The 17,135-nt window shown below is 46.7% G+C and overlaps 2 protein-coding genes across 3 annotated transcripts in view; one reads left to right on the top strand and one right to left on the bottom strand.

The window, feature by feature from the left end:
• Positions 1-17,135, bottom strand: part of LOC139376285 (uncharacterized) — a 1,125,987-nt gene that overhangs the window by 23,818 nt on the left and 1,085,034 nt on the right. The gene's annotated exons all lie outside the window — the stretch shown is intronic.
• Positions 1,301-16,094, top strand: LOC139376235 (tripartite motif-containing protein 16). Of its 2 annotated transcripts, XR_011627896.1 has the most exons (12): positions 1,441-1,784; positions 2,539-3,499; positions 3,733-3,868; positions 4,088-4,183; positions 8,399-8,500; positions 11,148-11,294; positions 11,491-11,513; positions 12,335-12,480; positions 13,385-13,599; positions 14,165-14,287; positions 14,486-15,644; positions 15,767-15,847. XR_011627896.1 is itself a non-coding variant. In XM_071118553.1 (11 exons), the coding sequence occupies exons 1-11, from the start codon at positions 1,514-1,516 to the stop codon at positions 14,708-14,710; spliced, it is 2,445 nt and encodes an 814-aa protein (XP_070974654.1). In that variant the 5' UTR covers positions 1,301-1,513; the 3' UTR covers positions 14,711-16,094. The 2 variants fall into 2 exon arrangements, 1 of the variants encoding a protein (XP_070974654.1); XM_071118553.1 differs by having other exon boundaries at positions 1,301-1,784; positions 14,486-16,094.

Below are 17,135 nucleotides of genomic sequence, written 5' to 3'. Positions count from 1 at the left end.
GAGAGAATTAGAGAACGCACACTTAGATTCACACAGGACACCGAATAGGACAGGAGAAGTACTCCAGATATAACAAACTGACCCTAGCCCCCCGACACATAAACTACTGCAGCATAAATACTGGAGGCTGAGACAGGATGGTGGGTGGGTGGGTCCATTCTAGCCAATAAGAGGGCAACAATAGACACAACTCTGCATATAAATTGTTTTAGAAAAAAAAAAAAGTGTCTGTGATGTCACGTGTCCTACTTTTATATATCAGTACACTCAGAAACACCTAAGCACGAGTGGGACTGGGGAGGAGATTAACATTTAGTTTTTCCCCCCCTAGAACCACACAAACCACAGCTGATTCAAATAATAAGAGCTTGATGATGAATTTATTATTTTAAGTCAGCTGTGTAGCGCTGGGGGCAAAAAAACTAAACGTTCAACCCTTGGGATCCCCAGGACCCAGTTTGGAAAAAGGCCGCTATTGGACAGACACTTCAAAACGTGGCCTGCTATAGGACAGACACTTCAAAACGTGGCCTGCTATTGGACAGAAACTTCAAAACGCGACCTGCTATTGGACAGACACTTCAAAACGCGACCTGCTATAGGACAGACACTTCAAAACGCGACCTGCTATAGGACAGACACTTCAAAACGTGGCCTGCTATAGGACAGACACTTCAAAACGTGGCCCGCTATTGGACAGACACTTCAAAACGAAACCTGCTAGTGGACACACTTCAAAACGTGGCCTGCTATAGGACAGACACTTCAAAACGTGGCCTGCTATAGGACAGACACTTCAAAACGTGGCCTGCTATAGGACAGACACTTCAAAACGTGGCCTGCTATAGGACAGACACTTCAAAACGTGGCCTGCTATTGGACAGACACTACAAAACGCGACCTGCTATAGGACATACACTTCAAAACGCGACCTATCTGTTTCTACACGTACTACTGCACGTCTGAGCTCCAGAAGCCCAGGCCACTTTGGAGAATTTAAACTATGAATGAAACACAGAACACGTATTGGAATTGTTTAGTAAACCAGATGAAGAAATAATTGAAAGGTTAGAGTAGACCTATGTTCAGAGATTAACTTCCACAATCTATGTTTACAAGCCATTCAAAATGTATTTCATGTGACGTTAAAATGGTGAGAGGCCAGTATGCTTTTAACCCCTTGGGTACCTTACAATCACAGCAATCCTGAAACTGCCGGGTAGGGCAACAGGTGCGCATGCTTTTTCCTCGTGTGTATGTTTTCTTCAAATGATGACACTAGTGCAGACCTCTGCGTAGTTTGATCTGTCGACCTAACGAGCTACATGTATTTGGGTCAGAGAAGACATTGTTTTCCTGTACCTTTAAGAGTGGGGCGCAGTGTGCAGGACTACACTGGGGACGTAATTCAAACACTTGGCTCCTCCTAATTTTACGGTTTCGTTTCCTGGAGTTCGAGCCTGTCGTGTTGTTGACAAAAAAACGTAACAAATATCGTTTTTTACTGGGCAAAATGGGTCAGTCGTTGCCGACCCCGGACTGCGAGCCCTCGGTGTGTCCTTTGTGCCACGGTATATGTCGGAATCCGACTGCGCTGAGATGCAAACATATTTTCTGCTACTGCTGTATACAGGAGTTATGGAGTGGTTCGCCCACCGGTCCATACTACTGCCCCGAGTGCAAGGAGGAGTACAAGACATTACCGGTGGGGTTCAAGAGAGACACTACCGCAAGTCCGTGGCGACATGAAGCGCCTGCACATACACGCACCAGCTCAGCCACAGGTAACTTCCCGAATTCACCAGACACTTCTGCCCATGCGCAATTAGGCTGGGGACAACGATACAGGGGTTTATTCATTACGCCGATTCTGTTACAAAACGTTTTGCAACACAAACCGTTTATTTCAAACGGAAAACCTTTTGCAACGAAAACGAGAATTTAATATTGGACCAATTCTGATAGGTCCCTCCACGCTTCATTCCGTTTGCTCTGTTTGGTTCATAAACGGTAAACGGTTTCCGTTCCAATACGTAATAAATACACCCCAGGTTCGCTGACTAGTCATGGGAACGAACATTTCCAAAGTTAGGCTACTGCTGGGGAAGATGTACCTGTGTAATGGTACTAGGCCTACAGTTTAAAACAATAACACATCGTTAACACATTGTTTTAATATGGTGGTGATGACATGGCTATGATAGAAACATTAACAACAATATTACGCTATATTGACTGACGCACACGAGTAACGACACAGGTCAAAGTCTACTGAAGTCCATTGACTTGCCTTAAAATCAATCGACCTTATTCTATCTTAAAATAATATGATATTTATGATATTTCCCATCATTTTGTATTTCTGCATCATTGGGAAGGGCTTGTAAAGCAAGCATTTCGCTTAAAGTCTACACCTGTTGTATTCTGTGCTGTGACAAATACAATTAGATTTAGCTAGGTTTGTGTCCTTTTGATGTAACCAAAGTAGGCCTAATCACTACTAATTTATTTGTGTTATGTATGTTGTGTTGGGTATAGAAGGCAGAGCCAATGAAGAGGATGTCATTGAGATAAATTCGGCGGGCTGGACCCTTGGGAAGAGAGCCTCCATCTCTCAATCCAAGCGTCTGTTAGGGAAGAGACCAGCCAGTTCTCCTGTCCCAGGAGGCCATCTTCACGACAACAAGAGACAAGCCACTGGCAGCTCCTCTTCCTCCCACTCCAGGGGACGGTCTGGTGACCGTAAGAGACCCGCCACTTCCTCTTCCTCCTCTTCAGCCAATCAGAACACGTCGTCTGACGTCGAGTTGTCCAGTGAGGAGGAGGTGCCAGCAGCACCATTCTCCTTAGCAACCAAACCGTCTAGTACTGCGTCCGTCCCCATCAGAGGTCCGGACCTGGCACGTGATAGTTCTAGGTCCCCTAGGAGAGACCCACCCATTGAGCTGGACGAACCCCCTGCTGCAACAGAACCTCTTACAAGAGAACCACTGAATGACCCGAGAAAATCACCTGAAGCAGCAGCAGGTCACATGACCAACACATCGCCAAGAAGAATCACCACCGTTGAGCTGGACCCACCTCCACCCCCTGCAAGAGATCCGTACACACCCGCCAAGAATCCTGCTGAAACGACCATAACAACCCATTTACGTTTAGTCACCCCTACGAAGGAGAAGCCTGTTGAAGCTGAGCGGGAGCCTCTTCCAGAGATCTCCAACAGATCTGGTCCAATCGGCACCTCCACCTCTCCTACCCGTGCTGCCAACAACCTGTCCCCTGGACGTACCAACCTGTCCCCCAGCCTGGCTCGTCAAACCTCTAGGGAGACCTTCCTACCCTGCCACTATTGCCCCAGCCAGGGCTCTCTCCCTGCGGTGAAGACCTGCCTGGTGTGTGGAGCCTCCATGTGCTCCGACCACCTCCGGCCTCACCTGGAGTCCCCTGTCTTCCAGAGCCACACCCTGGTACCCCCTGTGGAGGACACCTCACCCTGGAGGTAAAGTTTCACTCTTATTTGGGGAGAATCTCAATTGAATTTCCTTTTCTGAGCTGCACAAAGTGAAATTCCTAACAACTTTGGACGGTATTTGCAGTAAAGTCTTGAATTCCTGTAAATACTTTGTGTTTCAACATTTCATTTAAAGTTGACGATTGTTTTATTTAATTTATTATATGACAAATCATTAAACAACTGGCAGCAAGCTGAAGTATAACTTACATTGTCATCAGGTGCCCGGAACACCAGGAGATGAACCGAATCTACTGCCGTCAGTGTAGTGTGTGTGTCTGTACCGTGTGTACCGTGATCGGGTCGCACCGGGACCACGCTTGCGTCAGCATCCGAGAGGCCGAGAGGGAGCTGAGGGTGAGAAACAGAGGAGTGTTTACCAAACACACATACCAACACACCACAAAAATACCTGATCACATCCCAGTTGTATGAGCCGTAGTATTAATGTTGTCTAAGGATCGTTAGTGGTGAATAAACATATCACACGCGTTATAGTATAAATACGTGTTCCAGAGAGCTAAAGCATGTTTTCTATTGACGGCAGGATGACGGCACTGTGTTTTTGTCTTGCAGGGGAACCTGAAACAGGAGATGAAGAAGATGCAGGGAGCGGAACAGTCTTTAATCAGCAGAGTGACTGAGATGACAGAGAAGAAACAGAGATTCCAGGTAAGAAGGACAGGACCTCAGTTGGACCAGGTATTTTTTTTTTAGGTCTGACCTGACGCAAAAGCCTAATAATGTACACACCCTGTATCCCTCTAAATCAAATGTTACAGTTCACCTTACAGTGAAATGCTGAATACAACAGGTGTAGGTAGACCTTACAGTGAAATGCTGAATACAACAAGTGTAGTAGACCTTACAGTGAAATGCTGAATACAACAGGTGTAGTAGACCTCACAGTGAAATGCTGAATACAACAGGTGTAGTAGACCTTACAGTGAAATGCTGAATACAACAGGTGTAGGTAGACCTTACAGTGAAATGCTGAATACAACAGATGTAGTAGACCTTACAGTGAAATGCTGAATACAACAGGTGTAGTAGACCTCACAGTGAAATGCTGAATACAACAGGTGTAGGTAGACCTTACAGTGAAATGCTGAATACAACAGGTGTAGTAGACCTTACAGTGAAATGCTGAATACAACAGGTGTAGGTAGACCTTACAGTGAAATGCTGAATACAACAGGTGTAGTAGACCTCACAGTGAAATGCTGAATACAACAGGTGTAGTAGACCTCACAGTGAAATGCTGAATACAACAGGTGTAGTAGATCTTACAGTGTAATGCTGAATACAGCAGGTGTAGTAGACCTTACAGTGAAATGCTGAATACAACAGGTGTAGTAGACCTTACAGTGAAATGCTGAATACAACAGGTGTAGTAGACCTTACAGTGAAATGCTGAATACAACAGGTGTAGTAGACCTCACAGTGAAATGCTGAATACAACAGGTGTAGTAGATCTTACAGTGTAATGCTGAATACAGCAGGTGTAGTAGACCTTACAGTGAAATGCTGAATACAACAGGTGTAGTAGACCTCACAGTGAAATGCTGAATACAACAGGTGTAGTAGACCTCACAGTGAAATGCTGAATACAACAGGTGTAGTAGACCTCACAGTGAAATGCTGAATACAACAGGTGTAGTAGACCTTACAGTGAAATGTTGAATACAACAGGTGTAGTAGACCTTACAGTGAAATGCTGAATAAAACAGGTGTAGTAGACCTCACAGTGAAATGCTTACATGTCCTTAGGGTCTCTAGGGTTATATACAGGGTATTACGGTATAGAGTCAATGTGGAGGTTATATACAGGGTATTACGGTACAGAGTCAATGTGGAGGCTATATACAGGGTATTACGGTACAGAGTGAATGTGGATGCTATATACAAGGTATTACGATATAGAATCAATGTGGAGGCTATATACAAGGTATTACGATATAGAGTCAATGTGGAGGCTATATACAGGGTATTACGGTACAGCGTCAATGTGGAGGCTATATACAGGGTATTACGGTACAGAGTGAATGTGGATGCTATATACAGGGTATTACGGTACAGAGTCAATGTGGAGGCTATATACAGGGTGTTACGGTACAGAGTCAATGTGGATGCTATATACAGGGTATTACGGTACAGAGTCAATGTGGATGCTATATACAGGGTGTTACGGTACATAGTCAATGTGGAGGCTATATACAGGGGGTACCGGTACAGAGTCAATGTGGAGGCTATATACAGGGTATTACGGTACATAGTCAATGTGGAGGCTATATACAGGGGGTACCGGTACAGGGTCAATGTGGAGGCTATATACAGGGGGTACCGGTACAGGATCAATGTGGAGGCTATATACAGGGGGTACCGATACAGGGTCAATGTGGAGGCTATATACACAGGGGGTACCGGTACAGGGTCAATGTGGAGGCTATATACACAGGGGGTACCGGTACAGGGTCAATATGGAGGCTATATACAGGGTATTACGGTACAGAGTCAATGTGGATGCTATATACAGGGTATTACGGTACAGAGTCAATGTGGAGACTATATACAGTGTATGTACAGAGTCAATGTGGAGGCTATATACAGGGTATTACGGTACAGAGTCAATGTGGAGGCTATATACAGGGGGTACCGGTACAGGGTCAATGTGGAGGCTATATACAGGGGGTACCGGTACAGGGTCAATGTGGAGGCTATATACAGGGGGTACCGATACAGGGTCAATGTGGAGGCTATATACAGGGGGTACCGGTACAGGGTCAATGTGGAGGCTATATACAGGGGGTACCGGTACTGAGTCAATGTGGAGGCTATATACAGGGGGTACCGGTACTGAGTCAATGTGGAGGCTATATACAGGGGGTACCGGTACAGGGTCAATGTGGAGGCTATATACAGGGGGTACCGGTACAGGGTCAATGTGGAGGCTATATACAGGGGGTACCGGTACAGAGTCAATGTGGAGGTTATATACAGGGTATTACGGTACAGAGTCAATGTGGATGCTATATACAGGGTATTACGGTACAGAGTCAATGTGGAGGCTATATACAAGGGGTACCAGTACAGAGTCAACGTGGAGGCTATATACCGGGGGTACCGGTACAGAGTCAATGTGGAGGCTATATACAAGGGGTACCAGTACAGAGTCAACGTGGAGGCTATATACCGGGGGTACCGGTACAGAGTCAATGTGGAGGTTATATACAGGGTATTACGGTACAGAGTCAATGTGGATGCTATATACAGGGTGTTACGGTACAGAGTCAATGTGGATGCTATATACAGGGTGTTACGGTTGTTACGCACGCCTCTATGAAGAGGGAACGCAACACCCTGCTACAACTAAACTCTCTGTGAAGTGAAAAAGGTATGGACTGTAGGTGCGAGTAAGGATGACAACAGGCAGAATGTGGTACCGTTTACAAGGACTTTATTCCTTTACACAGTAATATGGGGAAAAGGGGCTGGACGGAACCAAAGCAAAGAAAGTAAATCTCAAAGCCCCCTCTCCTATCTTACCTGCCTACCCACTACTTACCTAATTTAGCACCACCTGGTGCCCTAACCAAAATACAGGGGGTGGTCCGACCAGGTCTTACCTAGTGTGCCTAGACAGTGAATATACTACGGGTATATGTATGCCCGCGGGCCTCTTGCCTAAACACTCCCAAGGTGCCTTCCCCTTCTCCCCTGGGAACAAATGAAACATGGGAATAACAATTTCACAAACAAACTAAAAAACAAAGGACATCAAATAAGCTCTACCTGAGCAACAAAGTCACAGAACATACCAACTTCCCAGCAAATCAACCTCCAGCAAAAATCTCTCTCAATCACTCTGCAATGACCTCCCAGCAAAATATCTCTAGCAAATCTCTATCACAAACAATCGCTCTGCAATGACCTCAGCAAAATCTCTCTCAGCAATCCCTACCTCCAAAATCTCTCTCTCCTGAACAGAACACTGGCTTTTATATAGCTTCAGAATGAATGTGTAATTGGAGACAGCTGTGTCTTGACGAGGGGGCGGGGTCAGCTCTCCAATTAGCCCTGGAGTCGACCAATCAGCTGCTTGAGGGATTTCAGGAAGCCATTTCCTGAAATAAAACACATGCAAATACACAAACTACAACACATAAACTGGGGAACGTAACAACGGTACAGAGTCAATGTGGAGGCTATATACAGGGGGTACCGGTACAGAGTCAATGTGGAGGCTATATACAGGGTATTACGGTACAGAGTCAATGTGGAGGCTATATACAGGTGGTACCGGTACAGAGTCAATGTGGAGGCTATATACAAGGGGTACCGGTACAGAGTCAATGTGGAGGCTATATACAGGGTATTACGGTACAGAGTCAATTGTGGAGGCTATATACCGGGGGTACCGGTACAGAGTCAATGTGGAGGCTATATACAGGTGGTACCGGTACAGAGTCAATGTGGAGGCTATATACAGGGGGTACCGGTACAGTGTCAATGTGGAGGCTATATACAGGGGGTACCGGTACAGAGTCAACGTGGAGGCTATATACAGGGGGTACCGGTACAGAGTCAACGTGCAGGGGCACCAGTGTCGAGGTAATTGAGGTAATATGTACATGTAGGTTGAGTTTGAAAATGACTATGCATAGATAATAAACAGAGTAGCAACAGCTTAGAAGGGGGGGGGGGCGGGGGGGTCCATGTCCAGGGTCCAGGGTCCAGGGTCCATGACCAGGGTCCATGACCAGGGTCCATGATGCTCCATATGCATTAGACACACTACTACACTGGATGTATCTGTACGTTAGGTGTTTGGATACAACTATGTCTACATACTGTCACTGTGTCAACCCTGACTCCTCCTCTCCCCAGGTGTTGCTAGGTGATGCGCGTGCGGGTGTGCAGCAGCAGTACGAGACCATGCGTGAGGCCCTGCAGCAGGAGGAGGACACGGCCCTGCTGTGTGTGACTCGGGTAAATAAGGAAGAGAACCCAGGCTCAACTCTAGCCTAAAAAACAAACAATGAATCTGGGCTTGGAAGTCAACCGAGGTGGGCTGTAAACCTGCAAATGCATGTTTTCTAGTAGGATAATGGTGGCTTAAAGCTGAAAATAAGAGAAACAAAGCCTTAATTGCGACTGCATTAAAAGCGTCGGGGGGGGGGGGGGGGGGGGGGGGGTTGTGAATCATGTGCGTCGGTGCAGGGCTGGAACAAAAACATGGGCTGTACTTTAAGTAGGAACACCGTTGTCGCGCAGCCTGGCTCAACATAAGTAGGCTTTGATTGAAGCTTAGCGTTACATTCAAATCTCCCTACCAACACATCACAGCCAATATGACACCAATGTCTGTGACAACTGGAAATCGTCCTGATTGAAGGTACACAACACACTCCCTGCCTCTCGTCATGAGGTGGACGTGACCGTCCGGGTGTTACCTAGAACCACATACTGGATTTTTAACAAGGTCGTTAGCATTAGGCAAAAAAGACAATGTCTTGCCCTGACCTAGCTCAATATCTAGGTGTCCATAAAGTGACCATCGACTTGCCACCTTTCGTACTGAATAAGTTTGTAGGGGGCAACAGTTTGATTAAATATATAATTTATCGATCTCACGTGCTCATTTCTGTCCATGAAGAACCGAAGATGTGCAACCTATTTGTAGCATTTCTGACATTGCTAACATGTTTATTTTTTTTAAATCCAAAGCTCAGTTCTAACACTGGGTCTCAACTCAGTTGCTTGGCAACAACACAGTTAATACTAAATGACAAAAGCCTGCTCGCTAAACATCTCATTCCACAATCATGGGCATTAATATGGAGTTGTTCCCCCCCCCCCTTTTGCTGCTATAACAGCCTCCACTCTTCTGGGAAAGCTTTCCATTAGATGTTGTAACATTGCTGCGGGGACTGATGTTGGGCGATTAGGCCTGGCTCGCAGTCGGCGTTCCAATTAATCCCAAAGTTGTTCGTTGGGGTTGAGGTCAGGGCTTTGTGCAGGCCAGTCAAGTTCTTCCACGCCGAACTCGACAAACCATTTCTATATGGACTTGTCATGATGAAACAGGAGAGGGCCTTCCCCAAACTTCAAATGGCTAGCTAACATGACATGTAAACAGAGACTCAGTTGTACACTGACTGCAGAGTGCATGCTTGGTAGCATCAGAAAAACTCCACAGTTTCTAACATCCGCAATACATTCCAGTACGCTGCTTCTCCTGTCTTCTTGACATTTTAATTCCGAATGTGTGCTGATTTAACAGTGCCAAACTAACAAAGACATTGTATTGCAGTACCTCCTGGAACGGTGCAACCCCCTGCCGTTGTAAATATAACTTAGACGAAGTTAACCGGATGTTACTTGTGTGCTGATTTAACAGTGCCAAACGAAACAACTCTGCCAGGCGTTGGATATTTGTCAACAACTCTGCCAGGCGTTGGATATTTGTCAACAACTCTGCCAGGCGTTGGATATTTGTCAACAACTCTGCCATGCGTTGGATATTTGTCAACAACTCTGCCAGGCGTTGGATATTTGTCAACAACTCTGCCAGGCGTTGGATATTTGTCAACAACTCTGCCAAGCGTTGGATATTTGTCAACAACTCTGCCAGGCGTTGGATATTTGTCAACAACTCTGCCAGGCGTTGGATATTTGTCAACAACTCTGCCAGGCGTTGGATATTTGTCAACAACTCTGCCAGGCGTTGGATATTTGTCAACAACTCTGCCAGGCGTTGGATATTTGTCAACAACTCTGCCAGGCGTTGGATATTTGTCAACAACTCTGCCAGGCGTTGGATATTTGTCAACAACTCTGCCATGCGTTGGATATTTGTCAACAACTCTGCCATGCGTTGGATATTTGTCAACAACTCTGCCAGGCGTTGGATATTTGTCAACAACTCTGCCATGCGTTGGATATTTGTCAACAACTCTGCCATGCAAGGCCATTCCAGTGGCGCGGCTCAGGCTTTTCATGTGGAAATCTTGTATAATGCACAAATTTAACAGAAAATCTACTTCCAGTGTAAAAACCATGACAATTAAAAAATAAATTATAATAAAATTTAAAAATTAAGTGAGAAGTAAGCATTGGTCTGAAGAAAGGAAATTCCCATGAGCACCACGATGCCGCCTCCACCCATACTCTACCAAGGTTTTACAGCACCACAATGCCTCCTCCACCCATGCTCTGCCAAGGTTTCACAGCACCACAATGCCTCCTCCACCCATGCTCTGCCAAGGTTTCACAGCACCACAATGCCTCCTCCACCCATGCTCTACCAAGGTTTCACAGCACCACAATGCCTCCTCCACCCATGCTCTACCAAGGTTTTACAGCACAGCTTTGACCTGCTACAGTAGCTATGTTGGTCTATTGTAATTTAATCGATGTGTATGCAGGTTGCTTAGGATTCAAAACCTTCTCAAACTGTATCGTGGTGCTCATGTGAATTTTATTTTATTTTTCAACCTCAGACCAATGCCTACTTCTCACTTAAAACGTAGTTTAAAAATGTAAAAAAGTGCATTAGTGAGTGTTTTTATTATGTGTGTGTGTGTGTGTGTGTGTGTGTGTGTGTGTGTGTGTGTGTGTGTGTGTGTGTACCCAGGAGGAGAGCAGGGCGGTGGGGGGACTGGAGGAACAGCTGACACAGCTGCAGGAAACCCTCTCCTCCCTCCAACGGGGTCTTCATACTCTGGAAGGGCTGGCTGACACCCGGGGCGCCGCACGCGTACAGGAACAGTCCTTCATCATGGTACTTCCTCAATCCTCTTACTTCCCGTAGGAACATAGGGCACATACTAAAGGATACTACTATAAGGAAAGTGTTTGTGTGCCTACCGCACCTTGCCCTGACCTAAATACACATGGAACAGTGGCTTGTCTCTTGTTGTCGTGACGATGGTCACCGGGAACACATGTTTTCTTATGTTTTGTTTTGTTCTTCACAGGAGTACAGTAAGATAACCAAAAGGTAAGCAACTATTATACATGACAATAGGCTAATTCTCATATAGTTTCTAAGAAAGAAACAAAGTTTAGAAAAGTGAAATAGCTAGAAAAGTGAAGTCCTACCAAGTCAGAACTGAGTCAGTATGTTAAGTAGAAAACCTTGTCTAAGCTCTTTTATATAAGTATACAATCATTTTATAAATTACTTAGACCACTATTCCCCAACAGATGTATTACCTTGGTGAAAATATGTGTCCTGCGTTTTTCTGTAGATCAGCCCGCATTTCCTGTCGTAGCATTGTGATGCTGTAGCTAGCATTGTGACGTGTACGGATGCTGTAGCTAGCATTGTGGCGTGTACGGATGCTGTAGCTAGCATTGTGGCGTGTACGGATGCTGTAGCTAGCATTGTGACGTGTCCGGATGCTGTAGCTAGCATTGTGGCGTGTACGGATGCTGTAGCTAGCATTGTGGCGTGTACGGATGCTGTAGCTAGCATTGTGGCGTGTACGGATGCTGTAGCTAGCATTGTGGCGTGTACGGATGCTGTAGCTAGCATTGTGGCGTGTACGGATGCTGTAGCTAGCATTGTGGCGTGTACGGATGCTGTAGCTAGCATTGTGGCGTGTACGGATGCTGTAGCTAGCATTGTGGCGTGTACGGATGCTGTAGCTAGCATTGTGGCGTGTACGGATGCTGTAGCTACCATTGTGACGTGTACGGATGCTGTAGTTAGTTTCCGGTATATTTACAGAATACAAATAGTTGCTTAACGGTTTCTTAGTAATAGTAGTACAGCCAGTATTGAGAGTGAACCTCATATCCTGTCTCCTCTCCCTCCAGTGTGTCTGAGAGCTGTTCTGTGGAGGAGCTGGAGGTTCCACAGGAGGTGGACAGGGCCAGGCTGAGCTGCCTACAGCAGTGGACTGAGAGGCGGCTGGTCTCAGTGGTCATCTCCCTGCCTGACCGGGACCCCTTCAGGCTGCTCTGTAAGGGACCACCCCCCCCCCCCTCCATCTCATACAGTACCTACACCAAGGGTTCCCAAACTGTTTTGTCCTGCGGCCCATAAAATATGCGACCCCAACTTGTGAAAAAAGTGACGTAATCAACGGCAAATGTTTACTTTAAAAAATATAAAAAAATCGGGCTATGACCATCTGTTACAAATCATCCTGACAGAACTTGACAGTATTTAAATCGGAAGGAAGTGACTGAAATGCATCAGAAAAGGTATTGGCAAGTTCAGAAGACAAGGGCAAATAATTTTTGCCTGATTTTCTGTTTAGAAATGAACGTTGTTAATGATCTTTAAACCCAGAGTCTGATTTAGTGCCTGGTCTTGTCCACTCTGTCCTTCGCGGCTTGGTCCCTGTAGAAGGACACTGAAGACACACGTACGTGTTCGTCAGAGTCTTATCTGTCAGTGAAAGGGGTTGTTGTATGTTGTAGCTTAGACCGTTCAAAAATTGAGACACGTTTTGTAGGAAGAAAACAGAAAGCACGTCTATCTGAGGTGACTGACGTTCTATTAAACAAGCACGATTTTAATTTCATAGTTTCTCTCGCGATCCCGTTTTAAAAATCCCTAGTTTGGGAAACGCTACCTTACACCATACCAGCTCCCTACTCAAAAGGAAGTGGATATTCAACCAAGGCTATTAAAATAGGTTAAGGTTAGGATTAACATTAGGGTTTAGGTTAATTAAGGTATTGGGGTTAGTGATCCGCCATCCGAAACCATTCAAAATCTGCCTGTCTATATCAATCACAGCACCCCAGACAAGTTCTGTTAGACACAATGCCAATGACTATGGGTCGTTTTTTGACTGACACACCTCTTCTGCTCATGCCCCTCGTGTGTGTGTGTGTGTGTGTGTGTGTTCTGTGCAGATGGCGCCAGCCCCCGTCTGGACCCGGACACAGCCCACCCCAAGCTGCTCATCTCTGAGGAGAACAGGAAGGTGTCTTACAGCGAGGTCCAGCAGGCCTACCCGGAGCAGGGGGCTCGCTTTAGCTCCTTCCCCCAGGTCCTGGCCTCTAAACCCCTGCAGGGAGGCCGTGCGTACTGGGAGGTGGAGGTGGAGGAAGACGAGGGCAAATGGAAGGTAAGAGGTCAGAGGGTGCACCGTTTAGGGTCAGAGGGTGCACCGTTTAGGGTCAGAGGGTGCACCGTTTAGGGTCAGAGGGTGCGCTGTTTAGGGTCAGAGGGTGCGCCGTTTAGGGTCAGAGGGTGCGCCGTTTAGGGTCAGAGGGTGCGCCGTTTAGGGTCAGAGGGTGCGCCGTTTAGGGTCAGAGGGTGCGCCGTTTAGGGTCAGAGGGTGCACCGTTTAGGGTCAGAGGGTGCACCGTTTAGGGTCAGAGGGTGCACCGTTTAAGGTCAGAGGAGGTTATAGACAGGCAGATTACCGTTAGTTTCTTAGCATCTGCTAAATGGCATATTATTCTAATATGTTACAAGAGGAGATTAGGTAAAACATCACATAGCATATAGTTAGTAACACATCACAACATTTTCACATTCCCTATTGCATTAACTGATTAACTCATTGATTTACATGTACGGAAACCCTTCGTTGGCACTATTTAGCTAAATCAAATGCCCCCCCCCCCCCCCCCCCAAATGTCACTACCTAGTACAGCGTTGTCATAGTCCCCTGCGCTTATCTACAGGTGGGAGTCTGCGAGGGTCAGATCGGCCGTAAGGGCCAGAAAGACACCTGCCGTATCGGCTTCAACCCCTATTCTTGGTGCCTGCTGAGTGAGAAGGGGAAGATAGAAGCCCTGCACGACAAGGTATGTGGGTGGATGTGATCGCTGATGTGGATGCTTCCGTAAAAGTCACATATAGAATTGAATCAGATCTCTATGAAAGCGTCTATGTACAACACCAAGAGAAATTCCTAGGAACATTTTTGTTGATGTTGTTGCCGCATTGCAATACATTTCTCTCTCTCTCTCTCTCTCTCTCTCTCTCTCGTTCTGATTCCGAAGGTGGCTGTCCCTGTGGAGGTCGGCGGACTGGGAAGGGTTGGGGTGTTGCTGGATTTCGAGGAAGGTAGCCTGTCGTTCTATAAAGTGGCACAAGGGGGCGCTCTGAGCTTGCTCCATTGTTTTAAACAGAGATTCAGTGAACCATTGTATCCTGCACTAGCCGTGTCTAAAACCCAGCTCAACATCCCTGATCTGTTCCAGGCAGAATCTGTTAAGTCAGAGTAGTTACACGGGTAATTCAGTTCTCTATAAATCTTTTTTTTTTAAAAAGGCAATCTGTGATTCAAACAATAACAAGGGGTCAATCCGCCACTATTTTGTTCTGTAAACCGCTGATGACTGAGGCTAGAGAATGGAATTGTTCCAGACAGGCTCACTAGAATAGTGCACAGTGGGGAAGATAAGTTTTCTATAGATCATAAATACCTTTTTTTGTGTAAGCAATAAAACGTTTTTTTTTTAAACTTTTTATAAATGTTAATCAAATAGAGGATCGCAAAGAGAAATCTCAACGCAGAGATAATCTTAAATATTCTTATGTTTCATTGTTTTCAAATGTGATGGAATGAGAAGCATCAATATACTGAGTGGACAAAAAATTAGGAACACCTGTCCTTTCCATGACATAGACTGACCAGGTGAAAGCTATGATCCCTTATTGATGTCACTTGTTAAATCCACTTCAATCAGTGTAGATGAAGGGGAGGAGACAGGTTAAAGAAGAGTTGTTAAGTCTTGAGCCATGGATTGTGTATGTGTGTCATTCAGAGGGTGAATGGGCAAAACAAAATCATTAAGTGCTTTTGTACGGGATATGGTAGTAGGTGTCAGGCGCACCGGTTTGGGTCAAGAACTGCAACGCTGCTGGGTTTTTCACACTCAACAGTTTCCTGTGTGTATCAATAATGGTCCTCCACCCAAAGGACATCCAGACAACTTGACACAACTGTGGGAAGCATTGGTGTCAACATGGGCCAGCATCCCTGTGGAACGCCTTCGACACCTTGTAGGGTCCATGCCCTGACGAATTGAGGCTGTTCTGAAGTGGAAAGGGGGGGGTGGCAACTCAATATTAGGAAGGTGTTCTTAATGTTTTGTATACTCAGTGTAGAGATCTCTGTTCAGTATAATCTGCATTGCTTGCTGTTTGGGGTTTTAGGTTGGGTTTCTGTACAGCACTTTGTGACATCTGCTGATGTAAACATGGCTTTATAAATTAATTTGAATTTTTCCTAGCCACCGTGCTTCTACACCTGCATTGCTTGCTGTTTGGGGTTTTAGGCTGGGTTTCTGTACAGCACTTTGTGACATCTGCTGATGTAAACATGGTTTTATAAATACATTTGAATTACCCTTCCATTTCCTGACCAGTTGTCTGGGCTTTTGTTTTGATGTGCCAATTTGTAGGCAAGTTCTCTGGGTTTGATGTTGGTTTGATGCCACCGACACCATGAAACTGGTCTGCCAGATTCTTCATATGTTTATCAAGCTCAGACACTGTGTCATCAGATACAACTTTGTGTTCCTCTGCTCCTCTAAATCATAGAGGGTGTGGTTAGAGTGGAGGGGCGGCAGGTAGCCTAGTGGTTAGAGTGGAGGGGCGGCAGGTAGCCTAGTGGTTAGAGTGGAGGGGCGGCAGGTAGCCTAGTGGTTAGAGTGGAGGGGCGGCAGGTAACCTAGTGGTTAGAGTGGAGGGGCGGCAGGTAGCCTAGTGATTAGAGCAGGTAGCCTAGTGGTTAGAGTGGAGGGGCGGCAGGTAGCCTAGTGGTTAGAGTGGAGGGGCGGCAGGTAGCCTAGTGGTTAGACTGGAGGGACGGCAGGTAGCCTAGTGGTTAGAGTGAAGGGGCGGCAGGTAGCCTAGTGGTTAGAGTGGAGGGGCGGCAGGTAGCCTAGTGGTTAGAGTGGAGGGGCGGCAGGTAGCCTAGTGGTTAGAGTGGAGGGGCGGCAGGTAGCCTAGTGGTTAGAGCAGGTAGCCTAGTGGTTAGAGTGGAGGGGCGGCAGGTAGCCTAGTGGTTAGAGCAGGTAGCCTAGTGGTTAGAGTGGAGGGGCGGCAGGTAGCCTAGTGGTTAGAGTGGAGGGGCGGCAGGTAGCCTAGTGGTTAAGGTGGAGGGGCGGCAGGTAGCCTAGTGGTTAGAGTGGAGGGGCGGCAAGGTAGCCTAGTGGTTAGAGTGGAGGGGCGGCAAGGTAGCCTAGTGGTTAGAGTGGAGGGGCGGCAAGGTAGCCTAGTGGTTAGAGTGGAGGGGCGGCAGGTAGCCTAGTGGTTAGACTGGAGGGACGGCAGGTAGCCTAGTGGTTAGAGTGGAGGGACGGCAGGTAGCCTAGTGGTTAGAGTGGAGGGGCGGCAGGTAGCCTAGTGGTTAGACTGGAGGGACGGCAGGTAGCCTAGTGGTTAGAGTGGAGGGGCGGCAGGTAGCCTACTGGTTAGAGTGGAGGAGCGGCAGGTAGCCTAGTGGTTAGAGTGGAGGGGCGGCAGGTAGCCTAGTGGTTAGAGTGGAGGGGTGGCAGGTAGCCTAGTGGTTAGAGTGGAGGGGTGGCAGGTAGCCTAGTGGTTAGAGTGGAGGGGCGGCAGGTAGCCTAGTGGTTAGAGTGGAGGGGCGGCAGGTAGCCTAGTGGTTAGAGTGGAGGGGCGGCAGGTAGCCTAGTGGTTAGA

The sequence above is a fragment of the Oncorhynchus clarkii genome, chromosome 2 (genome assembly GCF_045791955.1).
Source record: "Oncorhynchus clarkii lewisi isolate Uvic-CL-2024 chromosome 2, UVic_Ocla_1.0, whole genome shotgun sequence".
NCBI classification, from domain to species: Eukaryota; Metazoa; Chordata; class Actinopteri; order Salmoniformes; family Salmonidae; genus Oncorhynchus; species Oncorhynchus clarkii.
The sequence above is the reverse complement of the archived record's forward strand: the minus strand, read 5'-3'. Positions and strand labels throughout refer to the sequence as shown.